The sequence below is a fragment of the Lissotriton vulgaris genome, chromosome 9 (assembly GCF_964263255.1).
Source record: "Lissotriton vulgaris chromosome 9, aLisVul1.2, whole genome shotgun sequence".
NCBI lineage: Eukaryota > Metazoa > Chordata > Amphibia > Caudata > Salamandridae > Lissotriton > Lissotriton vulgaris.
In genome coordinates, this window is record NC_141697.1 from 28300745 (window position 1) to 28325816 (window position 25072).

The window sequence follows — 25072 nt, forward strand, 5'->3', positions numbered from 1 at the left end:
TCTCCCTGCTATGTCAGTATTACCAGTCACGGGTGACTTATGTGTCAGAAAGAAGGGTTCAGGACACTTAGGTCATAGTAAATGTACTACTGTGGTCGAATTCAGTGATCAAGGCAGGTCTACATTTAGAGCTACTCGTCATTCCTACTTTGTTTGTGGCCATACCGCATACATACGCTTACCTCCAGATTGGGATGGTACCTGTTACATTGCATTCCTTCTGCCACCTGTTTTCCTAGCCCCTCCTGATTATCACAGAAATACAAATCTAGTAAACAATAGACTCCGAAGAGATCTCCCGATTGTCGACTATACTGAAACGGCATGGGAGCAATATACAGACTTCAATAAAGGTTTCTTCCCCTACTTAGGTACTGTCTTTAATAGTAAACTGATACGAAAATTAACTAGAACCCTCGAAGCAGTAGTGAATGAAACTACTTCCGCTCTAGGCAACTTAACAGAGGAGCAATCTGCCATGCGGGTTGTTGTTCTTCAAAATCGTCTTGTTATTGACGTCATCCTAGCAGATAGGGGCGGAGCCTGTAAGGTCATCGGGTCGAGTTGCTGTGTTTTCATTCCAGAAAACGCGCCAACAGTATATAAGGCTATCACACGTCTTCATAAAATTGCAAGTTTGATACATCAGAATCCAGGCACCTGGACTTGGTCCGGTTGGTTCTGGACAACGTTGACCGCTTGGGGATGGAAGATCCTATCCTTCCTAGGCATTGCCCTTCTCATAGTATTCAGTTGCTGCCTGTGCCTACAATGTGTGCCAGCGATTTGTGGTCTGTGCGCCACATCATGTATTCCGCATTCAAGTTTCCACTCAAAACGCAAAAAGAAGAAAGAAGAGCAAATGATGTTACATGAACAGACTGATCGATTCATGAGGATCGATATATCATGAAGGGTCCGTAGGGAACAAGGAGGGAATGAGGAAATATCAATTTTATAGTCAAGAAATGTTCCCTAACGTGTACCCCACCGTCTCCATGTACGAGCTTAAAGTGCATGTAACTTCCCTCCTGTGCCAGCTATGAAGACGCAAATACATTTGCGTCCAACGTTAACATGTCCTCTTTCAGATCCACCCTGAACGGGTTGAATATTCCGTTCCTAAGTATGCCTTGCCAACGTCTTTATGTGGTGTACTTTACACGTTTTTCAGCCCAGGCGAAGTAGGCCCTGAATTCTGCCATCGAGCCTTTTCCTGCCTTCTGACTCTGAATGCCTCAGCCTGGGCCTGCCTCTGTACCCGTGACCTCTGCCTTACTCCCTGCGCGGCTAACGGCGCTTAGCTCAGCCTGTTGCCTGCCAAGACTGTATTCAACCTTCGAATTATCTGCTCCGCTCCTCAAAAATACATTCCTGCCTACTAGTTCAAGTAAACATCCTTCCAGCTGCAGAGCAAAGGGCCCGGCCTCACTGTCTCCGTGCAAGTAATTCATAGCTCCTGTTACCATGGTAGGCCCATGCCCCCTCGCATCTCATGCAGACACGTAGACGCTTATACACGCACTCACAGTCAGTATAGAATAGCCTCTGCCCAAAAGACCTTTCCCTCTAGGTAATATGGTTCCCAAACATCAGATATCAGATATGATATAGGAACGAGTTGATCTGACATGCCAGACTTCTGTCTCTTTCCTCTAGTGTAAATGTCAAGTCCCCTGCACCCTCCAGCTTCACGTCAATCACACGTCATGCAGCTGCGCGCGCATCCAGATCTCAGATTTCTGCTGACATTGCAAAGATTCTGCTATGTACCCACCCACTTGTGACACTTTCATGTGACGTTTCTAGCACACACCTCTGTGTTCACGCCTAGTTCACGTCTTCTGATTACGTATTGCTAACACGTGTGTGCTCTTATCTTGTTTCTCTCAGCTGTTACGCCTACTGTATTGGTTTCCATTATATGATTTGAGTATAAAAGTTATGTATTGTCAATAAAGCATTGCTCTATCCCTTCCTGAACCCCAGTGGTGTCAGGTACCCGATATCCGGTTCATGAACCATTCCTTTTTAAGGAATAAAACCCCTAAGAACTCTAACACCACAGACTCTGCGTCTTTCTTTCCGATTGAGTTATTTTATTCTTAGTACTTACCTGCATAGAAATTAGGACGGTAATTAAATATTTACCACAGATGTAGGGCTAACCCGAACCATTAGGTTGGGTTATAACTGTGTTTGACTAAAACCAAAAGGGCGTGGAAAGCCCAAAGGTGGCATGACCTTGGGGAAGCAGCATTATATAAGGATTCTAATACATTTTGGTCCCTTGTTTCCAGGGCTGGCAATTCTGCTGCCCTGGAACCTAATAACTGTTGGTTTCGCCTCCGGATTGGTTTGACCATTTTAAGAACTTATATTATGACCTTTTTAGGTCGAGCTTCAGCGCGAATGCGCAGTCTGCAAGACCAGCTGTAATAAGAAACAAGCATTGGTATAGCCAATAGGTCTCGCTTTTGGGACCTTATAAGTATCTAGTTATGCAGCACATTATCCTTAGTGCAACAACCTCAACTGTTGCATGGCTAAAAACGTATAAGGTCCCAAAGGCGAGACCTATTGGCAATGCCAATGCTTGTTTGGGGAGGTGGGCGTTTCCTTCTCCTACGTTCCACCAGAAATAGATAACAGCTGTTGCCTCGATGTCTAGTTCGAGGTGACATTCTATCAATCCTTCATCTGGATTCGCTGTGAGGACTGTGCTCAAAACCTGAATCCAGTAGGTCGACTAGGATTGCGTTTGATTTTTAAGCACATGCCACAAGGGTAGAATCCAGGCAAAGTCTCCCGAGACCGCATGATTGATAGACCCATATAACTAGCAAACCTTACACATCCTTCTGTGCCTCAACATGTAAGCAAACTGCCTCCATCATTGGATCTTAGTAGATATTTAACTGGGGCGAGCTGGCGGGCAGTACTGCCAGTGGGGGCCGATGTAAAAGGCCTAAGGTACCCACACAATTTGAACAAAGTAGTATATTCTGCATGAATAAGGTTTGACTAAATATTGTTGCATCCTTCTTCACAAGCCATTGCCAAATTTCCATTTTAACTGGGACATCTTTTCTGAGTTACAGGTGTTTTTTTCTGATTATTGATTAGGAGAGGCCTTGAATTATATGGGTGTTTCTCATGTGGTTCAGTTTTGTTTGGACCGAATTAGGTCTTTAATATATTCAGAATACCTTTATACTTTTTTTAAGGGTTATCTCTTGTTAAGAATAGGCATCTAGGGCCGTGTTAGCCATGTTTCCTGTTTGATATATATATCTTACAGTTAAAGTTGTGGAATGTCAGTACCTCAGGACTTCAGACTCTTTCCACTCCAAGCCCTACCAGTATCTGTGTCCTTGCAAGGCACGTACTCATGGCAGCCATATCAGCCGCTCCTCACACTCATGGTCCGCGCTGCCGCAGCTCATCTACTTGAAGAGATGCCGCTTTTCGACAGAAGTTTAAAAAAATATTTCTTTCTTTAGAGTTTGAGTGCGATGAATCCTCCTCATTGTCGTTTTTTGGTTGTTTTGAACCTTACAGAAATAGCATTCAGCACAGTCTCATTCAGAACACATTGAACACAACTCCTAGCAGCATCATGCCCACAGCTCCGATTTAAACAATGTAGGCCGTAATTATGAGTAGTCCTATCTCACCTGGAATTGTAACAAGTAGCCAGGTGTCCCCAGTGACAGTATTTCTAAACCATGTAACATTTGCCACAGTGTCCACAGTTGTGGGTCCGCACCCGTTTAAACCTGTACAGAGGTGGGGGCAGGCTGCAGACAGAAACTCATTCTGGCTCCTGCCCATCAGTGAAGCACCATGGAGGAGACAGCTCTGAGTAGACCGACTGCATTCTGCTCTGACCCCGTCCTCCCACCAATGCACAATTCACTTCTCATTGATGTTTTCCACAGGCTTTGAACAGTTGGAATATGTCAGTGAATAGGAGGGAACCACACGGATAAGGACCTGCTAACTGAGTGGGTGTGGTTAATCCCCATTGCGAGGAGAAAGTGTTTGGTGCAGCGATGCCAACAGGAATCTGCCGTCCAGTAACCCTGTACCAAAAAGATACAACATTGTAATCTGGGCCCTAGTAGGGTAAGCGTTTAACACTCGAACAGTACATCTATGTACATTTATCCATAGGTCTGTACACATAGAATGACATCAAAGCCACATAATGAGAAAACATGCCTTGAAACAGAACAGCCACATTAACTGAGACCTTGAGAATTGAACTCCCCAGCAGAATAAAACTAACCTTAGTGCCTTTTTCCTCCCCCTTTTTGCTCATAATTGTCCACAAAGATTCTGTTACTGAATCCAGCCAGTACTGTAAAATGTATTTAATCACTAAATAATACATTGACTCTACTGCAACCTTGCTGGGACCTGTTCATTATGACTTCCTAACAAGTAAGAAAAAAAAACACCAAATGCACTATAAGAGGTCCACTTCATGTTGAATGGTGCACGGATTCTGACAGTGTTCAGGACCATGCATAAGATGTGTGTAAATTACAGGTACGCTTAATGCAACATTCAATATGTGGATGTGCGCTGGCCATTCATCCGCATTGTGTGGTGCATTGTATGTATTCCCTCCGCCTTCTGTCGCCCTAGATGCGCCACACTGTATAATCACCCCATACTCCACATCAAGTCCGAGTGCATCAGAAGTCTGGCAAAATGTGTGTGTGGTGGTTACGGCAACAGAAACCCAGCTTCCTACATGCCAGAAACGTCATGGGGGGGCAAAAGGACGGGAGACTGATGTCTGTGTGCTGGGGTGGGAAGTATATGGCTCCCGTGAAGTAACACCTGTGGCGCGTCCCTAGCTGAGGTGGAGCCAATGCCCACTAGCAACATCATAAAGCTACAGAAAATTCACGGATCCAGCCTATCACCTGGGGATAGTGTAAAAGGAAGCTCTCTTCAGATTTATGGGTTTGATAAAAAAAAAACAGGAAGTTAACTGGGTGCCTCTGCTTTCTAAGGAAGGGAAGTATCCTAGCATGAGGGTTATTGCATACAATTCTTCTTTCAGAGAAAGCACTGGTCTTGGCGTATGAGGCAGTTATGACTCTGGTTAGGGTGAATCGGAAGTTTGCTTTTTTTTTGCGCATTTTTGCCATGGCGTCAGTCTAGTGAGTTGCCCCACGTCCTGTAGGTGATCATTTCTTGGGGTGCATTGGAGTGACTCCACGTTATTCCCTCTGTTTTCCTTTCTAGGCTGCCATTGCTACAGAAGATCTATGGAAATCCCCTGAAGATGGTATCTGTGATGTACCGTCAGAGATTGTACGAGCTGCTGGCCCTGCTGCCCCCGCAGACCTATGAAGGTGGGCTACCATTTATGCCATTAATACTGACACCAAGCAGGCAAGCTCACACACAGTCTGCACTGACTTACATACCTTTTATGAAAACAAATGATGATGAATGGTATGCATGCAAAGGTCTGGCCATCGCCCGGGCCACATTCCAGTCCATTGTTTTTCCTCACTCCAGAAGGCTGCATCTCCACTGAACAGCAATTAAGCAAGCCCAGATCAGTTGTAGCTGACACTTTTGCCGGCATTCTGCATGCTCCCTTTTGATGTTTCACAGATGCAACCTACCTGGTCTAGCCTTTACACACGCCTTCTGCATGGACACGGTTGTATTGGTCATTTGGCGATGACGGCGGGGGTCTCACCAAAAACATTGTTGGTAACATAGTCTAAATGCAATTTGATCCTCCCCTATAATTTATGGCTAGCAGAACTGTACCCTGTTAGAGACTGCAATTTTGCAGAGTCCTTCAGGCTCCTTTTTACTGAGGTACCCGACATGTCAACCTACTCTTTAGTGACAACGTCATAGGATGCTTAAGTTGAAATAGATCACCCTTTAATTTCACCGAGCCTCTTTTTATTATCATAAGTTAAAGGGCAGATAAAAGCTCAAATGAAGGCATAAGATAACACAGCTTTTCTATATCCTTAAACAGTTTAACCAATCGTTGAGTAACTTCCTGAGGTCAAAGCCCTCAATCAGACGTATTTTGACTAGTCCTAGGTCTGATGTGTACTGACCTTAGACTGACGCTTCCCCCTTCTCCCATTTCCACTAGAGTATGAAGGGCAAGAGCAGGTTTCGCTTTAGCTGGCGATACCTACCCTGAAACAAGGCAGGGGATTGTACGACTTTCTCTCCCCTACTGATTGCACTGGTTTTGCAGTGCTGCTTTTAAGTACAGGGCAGTTTTATCTGTCATCTCAAGTGCATCACGAGAAATCCCATCTGCTTGCACACCCATGTACATATTGTCAAGTGCACAAAACATGCACAGTTCCTTCACTTGTCTCAAAGGACCTAGTAATGGGTGACTGGATGGACCTTTACCAGGGATATTCAGCAGACATCCTCTCCTCAGCAGTCCTGTAAGAATGCCTGCACCTTGGATTAAAATATTGCTGCTACCACCACCAGTCACAGAGTAGCCCGGCAGTAGTCACCCCCACTTAAGTTGAGGGGTCCCTTTGTGTGACACTGCTGTCAGCAAAAAAATGTTCTGCTAACATTACAGTAAATGTGGTACGCCTCCACTCGCAGATTGTCAAGTGCAGAGGATGGAAACAACTGATAGGATAGAAAAACAAGCCAACAAACCGGGTAAAGCGGTACAGCTTTTCCAAGCCATGAGGAGAACATTTGTCCAAACACAGTGTTAAATGACAGGTAGGGTCTGCTCCCTCAAGTTAGATCTGGAAAACTAAAGACCCCTATGGCTCGCCTTGCGTTTGATTGACCTAGGAACTCCATACACTGTCATATATCTAATGACCCCTTCCCTTTCACCTGCAGGGAACGTCTGTGTTATCATGAAAGAGTTGTTTGCTGACCTGACCGCACCAGATAACCAGTTGGCAGCCTCTACATCTCTCCTGCCGCCACTCTGCCACCAGGACGACTTGCTGTTGATGGGGTCTCTACTGCAGGAAACGGATCATGGCTTCATAGAAGAGCAGGTATTGTCTTGCCCATCACGCTTCTTCTCTGTTCACCAGCTGGCCCTCTTTCTCCATTTCTTGGTATGTCACCAGCTGCTGATCCACTGATAAATGTACAGGAAGAACAAGCATATCGGCGGAATGCTCAAGGATAGTGCAGTTGGTGAAATCATATTTGGAGTGTTGTCTTCTTCTGGGAGTTATACCTTCAGGAGGATTGAATTCAGACCTTGACATTGTTAGCTGTGGGGCCTGAACTTTGGATCTCCAGTAAGTCGTTGTTTCTGAACTGTATCCATAGTAGGTGCTGTTTACATCTGGTGCCCATGGGCCACAAATGCTATACTCTTCAGTTGTATAACCATATGACTCCATTTTGATACTCAACATAAAAAATGTCTATCGGTAACAATACCCAATATCTTCAGGTGAGTTTGCGCTATATAAAAAAAAAAAAAAAAATACGAAAAAAAAGGCTCTAGCCCAAGGGTCATACAGAACTATAATTGGCTTTCTGTGCTGAAGGCTACAGGGAAAGTATATCCAGCTTTCACTCAGTGAGCTTATCTGCCTGCCTGCGCAGGAATAGCAGATGTTTCTTTGCAGAACATTGGTTCTGTTGGTCAGACGAGGTATGCAGGTGTAAACCATATATGAAACTGGATGTAGGCCACTTTTGGTGCTAAGTTTATCTTAGTTAGCTGAGAAGAGAGGTGGTATTGGAGATCTATACTACTATTATAAAGGAAGAACTTTGAACCTTTGAGGTGGGTAAACTCGGGAACCACAGCGCCAATCCACACACCCGATACATCATTGTAATTGTCAGGTTGTGCAGATGGACATAGGCTATATAAATTTAAAAAATGTTATTTAAAAAATGTACAAGGAAAAAAAAAAAGTAGTCACATGGAAGTAGCGCCGGCCGCGACGTATGTGCTGACATCAGGAGCGCGGGGAGGAGCGGCGTCCAGGAGCGCGAGGAGGAGCGCCAGACAGCGCCGGACATAAGCGGGGAGGAGCGGCGGACAGGCATGGAGGAGCGGTGAGGAGCGGCGGACAGGCTGGGGGGAGCGGAGAGGTGCTGCGGACAGGCAGGGAGGAGCGGCGAGGAGCGGCGAGGAGCGGCGGACCGGTGAACTCAGGAGCGCGGGGAGGTGCGGCGGGTGAGGTAAGGCTCCGGGTGACCCACGGACAATGTCGGGGCAGGCGGGGGCCCTGAAAACAAGGTCGGGACGAGCTGCTACTCCGGGGGACCCACGGACAATGTCTGTGTGGGTGGGGGCCGTGGCGGGCGGGGGCCCTGAAGCCTGATTGCTCCCGGACAAGGTCGGGATGGGCTGCTAGTATTGCTATAAAGAAGATTTAGGATAGCATCACAATGTTACAATATATTTTTATTATTCACTCTCCTGATAAGTATTGTTGCCACTATTTTCCTTGTTCTTATATAGTTACTTTTCATATGTATGCACTAAGGTAGGATTTTTATTTCAAATAAATCTTAAAAATATATGTTTAGAGCCTGTGTGAATGCAGATAAAAATACTCTGCATACTCCTGCCATATGGTATTAACCTAAGACCTATGTAGTTGTTTTTTCTTTGAAGAAGATATTCAAATCACAAGATGTACTGTGACTCCTCCCTTAATGGACAATAGGCGTGGGCATTGACTCCAAGTTGATAGCTTTTTTCTGCCATCGAGTTTGGACGTATGCCAACAGGGCTTAGAGAGTCGGCTCGTCACACACATTTTCCAGGTGTATACAGTTAGACTTCAACACGGACTATCCAGAAGTAGCCATTCGTGATCGACAACTCCCTTTGTCTTCTTTATTGTATAACCTCCGAAGACCGATATTCAGCGATCTAGCTTCTATACACCGGGGCCCTGTGCACTTTGAGGAGTGCACTTTCCTCCCAACCACCCAATTGAGTGTCATGGCCGTAGAATGTGGATTGTAAAAGGGTGATGGAATGGACACCCATCAAAAAAATGCCCTGGTGCCATGCCAAGTACGTGTGGTCGCACCATCAAAACAGTTGTCTGCCGAGACCTGTGATATTTTCGCCGAGCAGGATCCCTTCAGTGCCAGTGGTAGAATACGCCGGCCCCTCCAGCATCTCCTCCCAGGTCAAGCCATGCCTAGTCCGAAGTCTGTTTCCCTCAGCGCCTCCGAACACGAGAAGGATGTTGTGCAGGCTCCCAAGACCCTTTGTCCTCAGAAAACGCTGAGTCGTAAGCACACTCTGCTTCAACACTCATTCAGAGCCTCACAAGAGTACTCATGCAGAGAGAGTGCACAGCTTACGGGCAGTCTGGCATCCAGCCCCATGCACCAAAAAATTGCCGCCCCCTGGGCCTTCACTTCCTTTGGGCTCTGTTCAGCACTAAGAGTAGGCTTCAGAGCCGAAGAAGAACTCACCCAAAAGTGTCGACCCTTCTCAGCCATCGAGCTATAAATGGCCCTAGGGTGAGAGACAGTCTCACACAGGCCCAAAGCTAGCGCCAAAGGCACCTTTGAAGACTGCATCAGTGCCCAAAATGTCATTCATATCGAAGATCCTGTTCATGCCGAAGGCACAGTCGAATCTGAGGAATCTGAGCAGTCTATCATGTAGAGACTCTAAGAAGAGCTTGAAGTCAGTCAGTTGCACTTCCTTATTCATTTTGTCTCTGGGAAAAGCTCCACAAAACCACTTCTTCTCTAGCCAGTAGATACTTTGCCTCACAAGAGGGGGCCTCCCTTCGAGGAAGAAACTGCTTCCAAAGCCCCTCCAAGACAATACCAAATAGTCCTAGAGACAGGGACACTTACTTCCCACTATGTTCCACCTACTCCTCCATCACTACCTTCTCCATCTCTACCACCTCTTCCATTGTCACACTCACGCACACCACCCGCCTGCCTCAACTAGAGTCTCTTGAGGGATCTCCTTACACCTTTTCAGATCCAGGCATTCCCTTTGATCCTTCTGATTGATGTGGCCAGCTCTTTGTGCCAGGGCCCACAGATGACCCATGGAACTGCTGCAATGACTATTTCCCCCCGCCCCCACCCCCCGCATCACACCCGCCCCGTGACCGAGATTTGGACCATAATCCCAGCAGGGCATCTGATGATACAATGTCCTACCATGAAATCATCCAATGGGCATGGCCTTTCATATAGTGGACGAAGAAGAGGGCTTTCTTGTAGAAACTCTCTGGAAATCCGAGCAGACAGTGCAGTTCTTACCGGTGCTCAAGGGCACTCTTCTGTCTGCCTAAGAGACCTTTTAAAGGGCCCTTAAAGTCCAGGGTAGTAACACCTTGAGTGGAGAAAAATACAAACCCTCACCCAGCAACCCTTTGTACATTAATGGACCCCCCCCCCCCCCCCCCTCCCCCCCCTCCAACCCCCCCACTCCCTGGTGGTCCATACCACCTGCAGAGGGGCCTCTGCTCAGGTGATGCTGCACCACCTGACCAGGAGATCAAGAAGATAAATGCAGTGAGCAAAAGGGTGGCTGTAGGAGCAGTTACCCACTGGTGTATAGCCAGCTCGGTCCTGCTCCTCTCCTGCTGTGACCGGTTCCAGTGGGAGGAGATGGAGGAGCATATAGAAACACCTTCCAGAGGTGTTCAGGAAGAGGGCGGAGGAAATTGTGTCCGAGGGCAAGACCATCTCCAGCGCCAACATTCACTGTGCCCCAATACCGTGGACAGACCCTAGAGATGCACAAACACTAGAGTCCTCCTCAGACGTCACGCCTGGCTCTGCATCTCGGGGTTTAAACTAGAGGCCCAGCAACATCTCCGCAACCTCCCATTCGATGGGATACACCTCTTTGTGTCGGATGTTGATGAGATGCTGAAAAACACAAGGACACCGAGATTGCAAACTCAGTGGGTGCTTTAAAAACTCCAAATGCTAGGGGGACTGTGAGAAAGTGAGTTTCTTTTGCATAACCTCACCCCCCCCACACACACACACACTTTTTGCCTGATACCTGAAGCGCTTTTCTTAGCTGTGCCCTGGGTCCCTGCAAATCAAGGAACTAAGGGCCTGTGTTCCTTCCCTAAAAACTATACTAAAGCCTAAACCCAATTGGCATCTCTGGCCACATGTCAGCCCTTGGTAAGTGGTACCCAGGGCATTATGACCAGAGAAGACCCCTAAGGACTGGAGCACTTATTGTGCCACCCTTTGGGGCCCTGTACCTTGACACCCACACACTGCCTTTGCAGGCTGAGTGTCTAGGTGCAGAACTAAACAAAGAGTTGACATGGCAAACATCCCTGTGTGCCATGCCCAGAACCCCACTTCCCTGGCATACATCAGCCACCCCTCTAGCTGGGTGCCCTATGCCAGTGGTGTGGGCACAGGTGCATGAGCCCTGTGCCCCTACAGTACCCAGGGCCATTCCTGGGCACTGTAAGAACAGTGATGCCATTAAGAGTATATGGTGCTGGGAGGTTGTCATTACGAACTCTACAGCACCATAGTGGCTACACTGAAGACTTGACAAGTTTGATACCAGTGTGGGATTTAATGTAAAATGCACTACAGATGGCATCTTAGAGATGCCCGCTGAAACCTAACCTACAATCCACGTCTGGACTGAGTGGCTGCAGAGGCTGCCACACAGCAGACATGTTGCTAGACCCCTGGGTGGAGTGGCCCGCTCTCCTGGGCCTGCAACAATGCACATCCTGGGGAGGTGCTAGATCTCCTCCCCCAGGATGGGCAGGGGGAAGCTTCAAAGGCATTGCCACCTCTGTGAGCTCCTCCAGACCATTTGCTGTACCCAGCAACTGGCCCCCACCAGTCCTGACCCCCACTCTGGCAGGAAGACTGGTGGGAAAAACTACATCAGGAAGGGTGTGTGCCAGCCTGTGCCAACCCCACTCCTCAGGTGGGGGAGACGAGGTGAAGCAGGACCCCGGGCTCCGGCCATCTTGAAGATGGGGAGCCCTGCCCTATCACAGCTAGGCTCCTACCCCCCTCCCCCAGAAGAGGAGCAGGCTAGTGGGTGTACCCACCCCAGGACAGGGACCTATTGGTCCCTGCCCGTGCCCTACCTGTAACACCCCTAAATTCAGTATTTAGGGGCTCCCTGAACCTTCCTTCCTTAGATCCAGATACGGAAACAAGAAAGAAGAACAAGAAACAAGAAGACCTGACGTGCAGCTGCTAATAAGAAGACACCAACTGATTTGGCCCCAGCCCTACCGGCCTGATTTACCACCATTCCCCTCCCACCCCACCCCCATCAGTCACACTCTTATCATAGTGCAGCAGTTCTTTCATCAGCAGACAGGAAGGGGTTACATCACAACTGCCTACAGGGTTAACAACCAGAAGGTTTAGGGGGATGGCTCCCTTATCAGGGCCTCTGCCTCCAAACACAGATTTCCCCCTCCTCCCCATCATCACCTGTCAAGCGGAGACTACATTTCCTCTCCAATTGGGAGGATATTGCATCTGATCAGTGACTTTTAGTGGTGATTTACCACTTCTCTAGAACTCCTCACAACCCCTGCCAGCATCCTATTTTTCACACATCCTCAGCAGAGAACATCTTCGCCTCCTAGAGGAAGAGCTGCAAGCGCACCTTCACAAAAGGCAATAAAGTGCCTCCTTGACTCCAGGGCAAGAGCGGCTATTCTCTTTCTAAGAAGAACATCTCCCCCATACCGATCCTGGGCCTCCATCCCCTCAACAAATACATCGTGCTGGAACATTTTTCGCATAACCACCATGCACAACATAGTCCCTCAGCTCCAACAAGGCAACTACATGACGGATTTAGATCTCGAGCACATCAACTACCTCGATCTTCTGGCCATTAACCGAGCTGTCAAAGATTTTTTTTAGTTAATTTTGGGAAATGTGCTTCTCATCAAACCAGACAACATGCCCGCCATGTATTGGTTCCAGAAACAAGACAGAACACACACACTCCCCACTGTTAGCCATCGCTCTGGTGATATGGCACCGGGTCATCTGCCACCATGGTACCCTTCGAGGTGGGCAACGACCTTGTAGACCTGCTCAGCAGGGCGCCTTAACAATTCCAATTCTTCTCAGTTACTTCTGACACTGGGCACTCCACAGATAGACCTGTTCCCCACCCCCAAAAACGCAAAATGACCAATCTTCCCCTCCAGGTACCCATAGTCCATGGGCACTACACTATGGATGAAGTGGTGAGTGATTTTTGCCTACACTTTTCCTCCTCTCCCATTCCTTCTGTACGTAGTAAGGAAGATGTGGCAGACAACCTTCACACTCATTCGAGGTAACCTTTTAGGCTAGATAGCCTCGGTACTTGATAGTTCTCAAGATGCCCCTCAGCCCCCATGGGAAACGCCCAGCCAGGCCGGACCATCTCACAGACCCAAGATCAGATTAGGCACCCAGACAACTTAACGTAGCTATCTGTCTCCTGAGATCTTAGAGTTGGGCAATCTTCATCTCCTACAGGAGTGCATGACTATCCTGCGCTAAGCATCTAGGTCTTGCACACATCCAAAAAATACAATCGACTCGGGAAAGGACACTCATCCAAAAAAGCCGAAGTCACCAGTCGATCCGAACAGGAACATCGACTCGGAAGAGGACACTCCTCCGAAGAAGCCTACAGAGCACAAAAAACGCGTCCAACCGAAAGTCACGGTCGACCCGAAAAAAGGCCCCGAGCCGATAAAATAGGCTACTAAGACAAAACTCGTCGACAAACCAAAGTCGAACACTCAACCCAGGACTGTTGAGGAAGAACTCTTCCACCCAGATCCCTCTGACGACCAAGCAAACATTTATATCAACCCAGAGACTGGTAAAGTTACCATCCTGCATAGGAAAAAGAGGCCTTTGGACTTTGAACCTCAGTCCCCTATTCCATCGAAGAAAAAGGACTTTGGGACTTCTTCCTCTAGACCCTTCATTCCTTTTCAACCTATCATGCCTACTACTCCTTATAATCCATACACTCCTTATTCTCCTTCACAACACGGGGACAATGAAGGTAACACAGGGGATGAGCCACAGCCTCAATATGACTTCCCACAGGATCCTGAACCACAAGAGGAACCATGTGAAGAGCCAACTGACTCTTACCACACCCATCCCATCCCTGATATGTCCTCTTATCCTACTAAGCCGTCACCTACTGATGACACCGTAGTTTTTAATCAACTCATAGACAGGGCTGCACAGTTCCACAACGTGGATATGCATAACGACCCTGTTGAGGAAGACGTCTTGTTTGACACCTTCCCTACATCAGAAAAAAGTGTCAAAACACTTCCCATGTTAAAGGGAGTTCTGAAACATGCACCTGACATATTTAAGGACACAGCCAGGGCACGGGTGTTCAATCCAAGAATAGGAAAAAAGTATAGGGCAGCTCCTACAGACCCTACTTACATCAAAGGGCAGTTACCACTTGATTCCCTGGTAGTGGCCAACTCACGTAAAAGAGCCAACTCCCAAACCACTGGGGAAGCACCTCCCCCAGACAAGGAGTCAAAAATACTAGAGGTATCAGGGAAAAGAGTAGCGGCGCAAGCCTCCAACACGTGGAGGATCGCTAATACTCAAGCCCTACTGGCTCGTTACGACAGGGCGCATTCCGACCAGCTAGAGACCCTAATGCAACACCTACCTGAGCCGTTCAAAGCACAAGCCCAAGATCTCATACAGGAGGGAAGATTCATAACAAACGCCTCCATCAAATGCGCGCTTGACGCAGCAGACACTGCAGCTAGGTCAATCAACACTAGCGTTCTACTCCGCAGACCTGCATGGCTGCGTATATCTGGTTTTAAAAATGAGGTGCAGTCCACCATTCTTAACCAGCCTGTTAATCAGGATTTTCTGTTTGGCCCTGCTGTCGACACCATTTTGGATAAAATGAAAAAGGACACAGACGGCAAAATCAATGGGGGCATTGCAATTTCAGCAACATAGAGGCTCCTTTCGCCGCTCCTCGTACAGAGCGAATACACGAGGAAATACCTCACAAACAACGGCCTCATATAAAGGTAACACACAAGGTTCCTTTACCAAAAACACAACCAGAGGAGGCTACAGAGGTAACAATACCAAGGGAAGAGGACGTGGAGGCAATAACACCAGAGCCTCCACTGCCTCAAAGCAGTGACTCTATTACGCTACCTCCAGACCACTTAACACCGGTCGGAGGCAGACTCCAACAGTTCCTACCGGTCTGGAACGCAATTACCACAGACTGGTGGGTGAGAGAAATTATCCAGTCTGGCTACTGCCTAGAACTGACTTCTACACCACCAAACATACCACCCAGACATCGTCCAATGTCCAGATAACAAATCACCCTGTTACAACAAGTGGTGAGCTGCATGCTAGAAAAGGGGGCCATAGAAGGACGGCTCTCTCAGACCTATATTGGACCTCAGACCCCTAAATCAATACATACCGTCGGAGCACTTTTATATGATAACACTACAACAAGTGCTCCCGTTGCTACAACAAGGAGATTTCCTAGCAGCACTGGACCTCAAAGATGCGTATTTCCACATACCCATCCATCCAGCCCACAGAAAATACCTCAGATTCACAATAGAAGGTCAACTCTACCAATTCAAGGTTTTGCCCTTCGGGGTTACCACTGCTCCAAGAGTGTTTACAAAATGCTTAGCGACAGTGGCAGCACATCTCAGGAGGCAGCACGTCCATGTGTACCCTTACCTGGACGATTGGCTAATACAAGCAAAATCATACCAACAATGTGCAGCACACACGTCTCAGACAATCCAGCTGCTACACAGCTTAGGCTTCTCAATCAACTACACAAAATCACATCTGCAACCGTCCCACACACAGCAGTACCTGGGAGCCACCATCAACACCTCAGTGGCAAACGCATATCCAAACTCGGCGAGGATAGCCAGTATGCAGACACTCATTCGCAAATTCCTGCCAAAACACTCTTTGCCAGCTCAAGTCGTTATGCAGCTCATAGGCATGATGACCTCCTGCATATTCATTGTCCCCCTTGCCAGACTTCAAATGCGCTCATTACAGGAATGCCTAGCACGGCAATGGAACCAGGCTCAAGGACAACTAAAAGACCTAGTGTTGGTAGACAGTCGCGCTCACAACTCTCTGCAGTGATGGAACCCACAAAACCTTTCCAAGGGGCGACTGTTCCAAGAGCCGGTTCCACAACTAGTACTAACAGCGGACGCATTACTGACAGGCTGGGGAGCCCATCTCCTTCAATACACAGTACAGGGCCTCTGGACAAACAAGCAGAGAAGGCTGCATATCAACCAACTAGAATTGCTAGCAATAACTAGCCCTAAAAGCATTTTAGAAATACTTCTACAGCAAGACGGTGTTGATCCGGACGGACAACATGACCGCAATGTACTATATCCAGAAACAGGGAGGAACGCACTCTCCACAGTTGTCCCATCTGGCACAAAGCATCTGGAAGTGGGCGATCCAAAAACATTTTTCACCTAGCAGAACACCTTCCAGGGAAGGACAATCAAGTTGCCAACCTGCTCAGCAGGCACAGCCAGCAACTACACGAATGGGAGATTCACCCCCAGGTCCTTCAGCCATTCTTCGAGGAGTGGGGTTACCCAGAAATAGACCTGTTCGCCACAAAAGAAAACTCGAAATGCCAATACTTTGCCGCAAGGTTCCCACATCAGTTGTCACAGGGCAATGCGATATGGATGAACTGGTCAGGCAGATATGCGTACGCTTTTCTCCCAGCACCACTGACCCCGCTGGTGGCACACAAACTGCGGCAACACTCCCTCACACTAATCCTAGTTGCTCCCACATGGGCGAGACAACCGTGGTACACAACGTTCCTGGAACTCTCAGTAGTTCTCCATTAAAGACTACGCCTTGTACCTCATCTTCTAACTTATAACCATGGAGAAATCAGACACCCAGATTCCAATCAAATGAACCTAGCGATCTGGCTCCTGAGGTCTTAGAGTTTGGATACCTTAACTTGCCCCCAGATTGCATGAATATCATTAGGGAGGCAAGAAGACCAACCACACGAGCGTGCTATGCAGCTAAATGGAAGAGATTTGTTATTTACTGCAACAATAACCAAATCAACCCCTTAGATGCTTCAATACAAAACATTATATGTTACCTGCTGCACCTACAAAGATATAACTTGGCATACTCTTCAATACGACTACATCTTGCTGCCATAGCAGCATACCTTCAAAACAGGCAACCCTTTTCACTATTGAAAATACCAGCAATCAAAGCCTTCATGGAGTGTTTGAAAAGGGTGATTCCTCCTAGGCACCCCCCTTCCCCAGTCTGGAATATCAATATAGTTCTTACCAGACTCATGGGCCCTCCTTTCGAACTTTTACATTCATGCACTACAATTCCTAATGTGGAAAGTTGCATTCTTGGTGGCCATCACCTCACTCAGAAGAGTGAGCGAATTACAAGCACTGACAATTCAGGATTCTTTCATGCAGGTACATACCAACAGGGTGGTTCTTAGAACAAACCCTAAATTCATGCCTAAGGTTGTATCCAATTTCCATATCAACCAATCTATAGAACTGCCAGTGTTCTTTCGAAATCCACAGTCAGTAGCTGAGAGCCCTGCACACACTAGACGTAAAGAGAGCTCTACTTTATTATGTGGACAGAACTAAATCCTTTAGGAAAACAAAACAACTGTTTGTTGCCTTTGCACCACAACACAAGGGGAATCCAATTTCAAAATCAGGAATAGCCAGATGGATAGTTAAATGCATTCAGATATGCTATCAAAAGGCAAAACACACTTTAACCGTCCCCCCAAGAGCACACACCACAAGGAAAATGGGGGCATCCATGGCTTTCCTAGGAAATATTCCTCTTGAAGATATCTGTAAGGCAGCCACCTGGACCACCATACACACTTTCACAAAACACTACTGTGTAGATGTGTAAACAAAACAGCAAGCTGCTGTAGGCCAGGCTGTCCTCAAAACTCTTTTTCAAACTGCTGCAGCTGGCACAGGTAGCCACCGCTAGAGGAAATACTGCTATACAGTCTATGCACAAAATATGAATTCAGCAGCCCACATGCCTCGAACGGAATATGCTACTTACCAGTATGCATCTGTTCTCGGCATGTAGGGCTGCTGACATTCATATCGCCTCCCCTCCTCCCCGGTGCCTGTAGCAGCTGCAGCATTCTCTCTGGCATAGCCATCTCTTACTTTACTATCTCCATCTCTGCCACAATGGTAAAAAACAATCTGAGGATGGAGAAGATGCCCATGCGCACTGTAGTCCGGGGGGGGCGTCACCTATCTTGTGATACTTTGAAGACTCTTCCAAGACAACAAGTGCAATCATCCGGACCCAACACTAGGTGGCGATCTATGCACAAGATATGAATGTCAGCAGCCCTGCATGCCAAGAACAGATGCATACTGGTAAGTAGCATATTCCGTTACTTATCCTGTAAGCATATGATCCTCACATGTAGTGCTGCAGATTCTAAAGTGTGCATCCTCCTCCCAGGAGTCCGTGTTCTCTTATCTGCACAGTTCACATGGTACCCCAAGCTCTGGTCACTCGCCACTCCATAATACTCTCATCCACTGTGCAAGAAACGATCTAACATGAAGTCTGTTCCTGTGCACATTGTCCACTAAGAGAGGAATCACAGTACATTTGTGACTCAAAGGACGACTTTGGTGGAAAAACAAGCTGCAAACATCCAAGCCCAACTCTAGATGACAGGAGTATGCAAAGCAGGTGAAATTAGAGAACTGCACGCTACTAAAAGATGCTTACAGTGTACGTCACGTTTTCCTTCTGGTTTCCTTATGTTCTTGACTGTGCCTTTCCAGGATGAATGAGGGTCTAGGTTTTGCTAACTATCTCTGTGAAATCTCACAGGATCTACCGTTACCTGGAACTCCTCTCACTCAAGTAATGTTCAGGTTGCAGTCTATAAGGTTTCTGTTTCAGGTTGGTACATTGACTAAGTTCTCAGTACAAGAGAGTCTTAAAAAAACATTTCTGGGCCTTGTTCTGGGAGAAAAAAATCCAGAAAACCTGTCAGTGGCTAACAAAGTTGAACAGTGAGCGCTTATTCGAGGAGCTTGCGAGGCTTCGAAACTTGAAAGCAGCATCATACTGTAAACATAAGGTAAGCTGAATGTACTGTCAGCGCAGTCACTTCTACGCACAATAGATCTTAATGCAAATGTGGACAAAATAGGATCATTAAAAGATCTACACAAACATCGACATAGTGCTAGCACCATGAGAGGCAGACGTCGGACTACAAACCCTTCTGAAGTGTTTGCACCGTAGACATTAGATTTTGGAACATTGTACACATGGGTCAATATAGACTTACGGGACGAACGCGTTGCATCTTTCCCTCATCTTTTGTAAGTCCTCAGCTATACTTTTGCTTTACTCCCACCCAGCCAAGCACAGGTGTTGGACATCAATCATTTCCCATGAGATTGTTTCTTTATGTGCCCTAGTCTTTTGGAACAATGCATGGAGTTTGAGCATTTGAGTTTCCTGCAAAAACAATCCAAATCTAGTGAACCAAGTAACTCGCCATTAATATGGAACAGGCCAGGTCCTGAAAACAGTACACAATGCCAGTGGCAGGTCCATAATAGACCCCAAGAAACCAATGAATGTGACAGTTTTATATGTAGTAGTCCGAGGGTCTGATGTGCTGGGTCCCAAGACCAAAAATTCAGGCTCCTTGTGTGAGTTGGATGGTTGTAGTCAAGATTTTAGTTTCTTTGGTACTCGCTAGGACCACCAGCTCAACCAAGTTCACATGAGAACTGGACTTTAGGGTCTGCGGCCAACCATGCCTTTGAATGCATAGAATTTTCATGTAGATAGTGGTTGGAAGATCCTTTGAATGGTTTCAACAACCAGCGCTAGGAAATGGCCCTGGGCCCCAAGAACCGGTCATGCATTGGCAGTGAATTTACCATAAGGTTGGAAGGAAAGTAGCAACTCCAGGGGAAAGGTTCAGGAAGTCATGAAGCCCCCTACAGTCTTGTACATATGTCGTGCTTGCAATCTGAGTAGCATCATGTTTGTTCTTGTGTTTCAGATTGTGGCCTTGACCCGCATGTTGCTCATGTTCTGCCTCATTGCTTATCTTTCAGCTCCGCCTTGGGAGTGGAATGGCAGCAGGTTCCCTGGAGTACGATCCTTACTCCATTTATGACCGTGTGGCAGAAGGAGACTCCGTGCCAAAACCCCTACCTCCAGCGCTGGCAGTTATTCGTGCTGCTGCCTGCTTGTTCGGTGTGATTTTTGGTCACGTGCCTGAATCCCAGAGGTATGCTTTAAACGCACCCATGGACTTGTATTATGTTGTATGTAATCCGAATCATATGCAAAATTGTTGTTTCTCCACTACTAGATGCCGCACTCTGCATGGAAATTGAATGTCCTGACATATTCCTGCAGCTGTGGCAGATTGACTACAGTGTTTTTCCGGGTCATTTGGTTGACCAGAAACGGCAAAGTATGCCAAAGAGAGTGGGTTGTAGTAGGCAGGCTTTCTAATACAGAGGCCAACCATACTACCTGGACTGATGATTGCTTATTTATTAGATGGGTCATTGGACACTGTTGGGTACAGCTCTGAATCTGAACTGTTAAGACTAAGCCTTGTCTTTTATATGCCACAGTTTGCACTAAAAATCTAGATAAGACTTCTGTAGGATCTACTGAGCTTCACAGTGAGCTGCGCTGAAGAAACTGATACCCCAGCTAAGGCACATCAAGGGTAGAGGCCTCACTGGGATAGTTGAGGAGTTAATAGGGGTAATCCATTTAGGACCGCTCAGTTATTTCCACATTTGCTAAGAGCACCACCTACAATATTCTGTGATGTACTTGCAGTGAATAGAGATCACAACTCTCTCTTGATTCCTAAAAGTCCACATGACCGATAAAGGTGGGCTTTTCCCCAGGATTAGAAGGTTTTCTTCGGGATTACACTACACTTGGAATATTTAGCATTTTCCTGGCCGTAGCGCATGCCTCTAATCACTTCCGGTGAGTTGTAAAAGGCAGACTAAAAGTCGTGCACCTAAGAGTAGAATCTTTCTGTGTGACTTCCTGGTCGTTTAGTTGAGGCAGAGCGGAAGGTCTTGGAAAAGAGTGTTTCTAAGTTGATTTTGGGAGGTTTAATATTTAAACCTGAGAGTTATTTCAGTCTGTGCTCCCTTTAGGTAGGTTGAGGAGACTGTCTACTGGGCATCTCTGGTGATAGATATGTGATATGATTTTCTCTCCTTTCTCCTTAGGTCCCAGTTCATGGAGCAGCAGTTGGAGTCAATGAAACAGATGAAGGGGTCACGGCAGCAGGTGGTGCAGATGAATGTGGCATCGGCCTTCTTCAGCTTTTTGAAGGTGCGATTCCATGTCTGGGGCGGATGAGGCTTCATGCTTGGAGTGAGGCTCAAGTAATCTGTGCACACAGCCTACCTGCTGAATCCTTGCGGTCCCTTGCCTGTGCACTGATGAACCCTAGCTCTGTTGTGGTGTTGGTCACTGACTAGGGTACCCACTCCCACAGCCACACACAATAATAAACCATACTATCCCCATGCACTATAGAGTGTACCGGTCACTGCGCAGCATCTCACTTGCAAGCATAATCTCCTAAAACCAGCACTTCTACCCAAGAAGCGTGTGGTAGACTGCCTGTAGACTTGTGAAACAATATTGATTTACATTTTCTTCTTGTACGTGAATGGGCTCGGAAAGCTTTGCTCAGCCTCTCTATTGACACACCATCTTGTATTAATTTCAGCACCTGGCGAACAGTAAGGGAAGTTTTGGCCCAGAGGAGCTCAGGAAGCCAGCGTTGAACTTGATACTTGGGGCCTTGGAAAGCTCGAGCCCACTGTTGAGGTGTGCGGCCGCAGAGGGGCTGGCCAGACTGGCGCAGGTGGTAGCGGACAGCACCTTCACCACCGGGATAGCACAGGCCAGTTTTGAAAAGTAAGTAGTATTGAGTCAAGTGTTGTTTGACCTTTTTTTATTTTCCCTTGTAAGGAACCGTTGTGTAAACCCCTTCGCTGCTAGGCCTTTTACCCTCCTGTGCTAAGACTTTTTTTGGCTATTTGGGGTAGTGCGCGCTTAGGCACCTGTAACTTTTAGAGCAGATAAGGTATCCACGCCAATTTTGCGTCCTTTTCTTCCAACATCATGGGGATTCTAAAGGTACCCAGGGTTTGTAGATTCCCTTGGAGGGGTCCCAGAAAATAGCTAAAATACAGTTTTATCAGAAAAACGAGCTACAAATGAAAGCGTCTGGGTTTTTTGTTTTTCCCTGCAAATGACAGTCTTTTGTCAGAGAACCAACATTTTTTAATCAGTTTTGGCATTTTTCTGGGACATAGCCTATTTTTGCTATTTTTAGTGCTTTCAACCTCCTTCCAGTTAATGGTAAAAATGAGTACGAAAGCTATACATCCTAGAAAATTAGACAAAATTCTGAATTCAGAAAGGGGTCATTTGTGTAGATCCATGAAAGTTTTTTTTATAGAAACTAACAGTTAAATATTGGAAAAATTGAAAATGAGTTGAAAAAAACCATCCTTTTGTGTCAACGTTTTCACCTGTATCTTCTTGTAATTATGACAGCTCTTTGAAAGCAATATACAGTTACATCCGCTGGACCTTCCTGGTTGTTGGGATATATAGGACTTGTAGGTTCACCAAGAACCAGACGAACCCAGAGTCAAAAACTGAGTAGCAACTTGCAATGGCTTTTAATTATGTACCGGGTATATAGCAATTATTGTGTGAAAATGTATACTTGGAAAAATCCGTATGAAAGACACCTATGTATTTCTGAAATGGGTACAAATTATAGAGTTTGGAAACAGTACATATTTGCACATTTTCAACATTTTTAATACTCATACTAGCATGAGAATTATTGGTCATTTTTCAAAATGACTTCTTTTTTACACAATGTCTTTCATTTGGAAGGCAGAAATGCATCAAAACTCAATAGGTAATAACAGTTGCTTTACAAATCTGAATTACCCCAAGTCTCCCGATAAAAACGGTACCTCACTTGTGTGGGTAGGCATAGTGTCGACGACCGGAAAGGGCTCAAAACCCAGCGTGAACACACCACATTTTCCCAATGAAAATGTACCCTTTTTTTGCAAAGAGTGTAGCTGTCATTTTTGAACCCTAGCTCTGTCGGCACCTAGGGAAACCTAGCATACCTATACATTTTTGAAAACTAGACACCCAGGGGAATCTAGGATGGGGTGACTTGACTGCTTCCCACCAGGTTCTGATACCCAGAAACCCGTGCAAACCTAACAAATTGTAAAAAAATAAAACACATTTTCTCCACATTTCTGTGGTGGAAAGTTCTGGAATCTGCATGTATCCACAAATTTCCTTCCACCCCGCATTCCCCAAAGTCTTCAGAGAAAAATGGTATCCCACTTGTGTGGGTCGGCCTAGTGCCTGCGACAGGAAATGGCGCAAAACGCAATGTGGTCACACCACAATTTCGCAGTGAAAAATTACCCTTTTTTGGCAAAGTGCCTAGCTGTAGTTTTTGAACCCTAGCTCTGCCGACACCTAGGGAAACCTATCAAACCTATAAAGGTATGGCTTGCATGGATCCCCTAAACGTTACCTTACCCTGAATCCCTTGGCAAACCTCAATTTTAGCTGAGAACCCAGTTTTTTCACACTTTTGTGTGGGAAAGTGTGGCATCAACGGGTTCACACAAACGATTGCCCAAGGGGCTACTCCCCGAAGAAACAAACAGTGCCAAAAGTTTTTTTTAAAAGAAAATCCCTGGGGTCTAGTGGGCATTCCTGCTGCACGATCGTGCAGCAGGAATGCTCAAAAGAGGCATCGAGGGAAACGAAAACCCTTTCCTTTCCCCCGATGCCTCAGTCATTGAAATCCCCCCTCCCCAGCCCCAAAACTTACCTCTTTCTGTAGTAGGGAGATCTCTGTGTATAGTCATAATCTAGTGAATAGTCCCGCCCATGTGCGTGGACCCCGGCAATCAAAAATTATCTCTTAAGTTGTCAAAAAATGCAGAACTGCAAAGACACTTCAGAGAGAATTTAAAGACAAATAATGCAGCCTATATCCACAGGCTACACTGTCCAGTACTTCAACTAGAAATTCCACAAAAAAACCACACACCCATCACAGCCTGCCCAGTTTCTTCCATAGAGAAACTTGCCTCTACCAGTAAAAGCCTCTGGAACGATAGAGAGGAAGGCATGGACAGACAAGCCCCATAGGCTGCCGTTATGTGGCTTAAATAGGATACTGTGCCTTTAAGAGAACTTTCCACAACTTCGCCCAGTATCCCAGAATGCACAGCAGGCCCCTCTTACTTTCAGTTCTTTTTTCCGGCTCCTGCTAACAGGACCCTGGTGCATTGAGCTCTCCCTTTTTCAAGGGTTTATTGGATTTTTGTGCACTTTTTGGCTAAAAGTGTTTTCAGTTGCTGTTCCTGGTGTTTCCCTTCACTCCTGTGAATTTGATCAAGGCTTTTTAGGGCTCTAAAATGCCTGCTCTTTTCGACAAGTGCCCAGCATGTGAAAGGAAGAAGTCCAAGACTGATCCACACAACGTCTGCATTATCTGTCTCCCTGAAGCACATGTCCCTGAAGAATGGGACATCTGTCAGAACCTTTCAGCAAGGACCCTGAGGGAAAGGCTGAAGATTAGGCTTCAAGGCCTAGAGAAGAGACGACTGCAGGCTGCAGGTGGGTCTGGGCAGGCTGGGAAGGCTCCCTCTGCTGAAGCCTCTGGGGGGCTCCCCAGAGGCAGGAAGCCCAGCAAATGATCCCGGTCTCCTTCGGCGTCGATTGCATCGACGGCGACGTCGAGAGGGATGACGACGGTGTGTTCCCCATCTCCCCGGGGCACCGGGTCGAGACGGCGTGAAGGATCGACGTCGAAGGGCCTGGGTAGGCCGCTGTTCAGACCACCGTCGACGGCTTCTTCGTCGTTGTCAGCGTCGAGCTATCG

The 25072-nt window shown here is 46.8% G+C and overlaps 1 protein-coding gene across 4 annotated transcripts in view; it reads left to right on the forward strand.

The window, feature by feature from the left end:
* Positions 1-25072, forward strand: part of HEATR5A (HEAT repeat containing 5A) — a 502340-nt gene that overhangs the window by 130071 nt on the left and 347197 nt on the right. For all 4 annotated transcript variants that reach the window (XM_086936964.1, XM_086936962.1, XM_086936966.1 and 1 more), the window contains exons 14-18: positions 5263-5372; positions 6880-7043; positions 20193-20368; positions 21345-21450; positions 21854-22044. In XM_086936964.1, coding sequence (XP_086793090.1) covers positions 5263-5372; positions 6880-7043; positions 20193-20368; positions 21345-21450; positions 21854-22044 — 747 coding nt within the window. The remainder of the gene's footprint in view (positions 1-5262; positions 5373-6879; positions 7044-20192; positions 20369-21344; positions 21451-21853; positions 22045-25072) is intronic.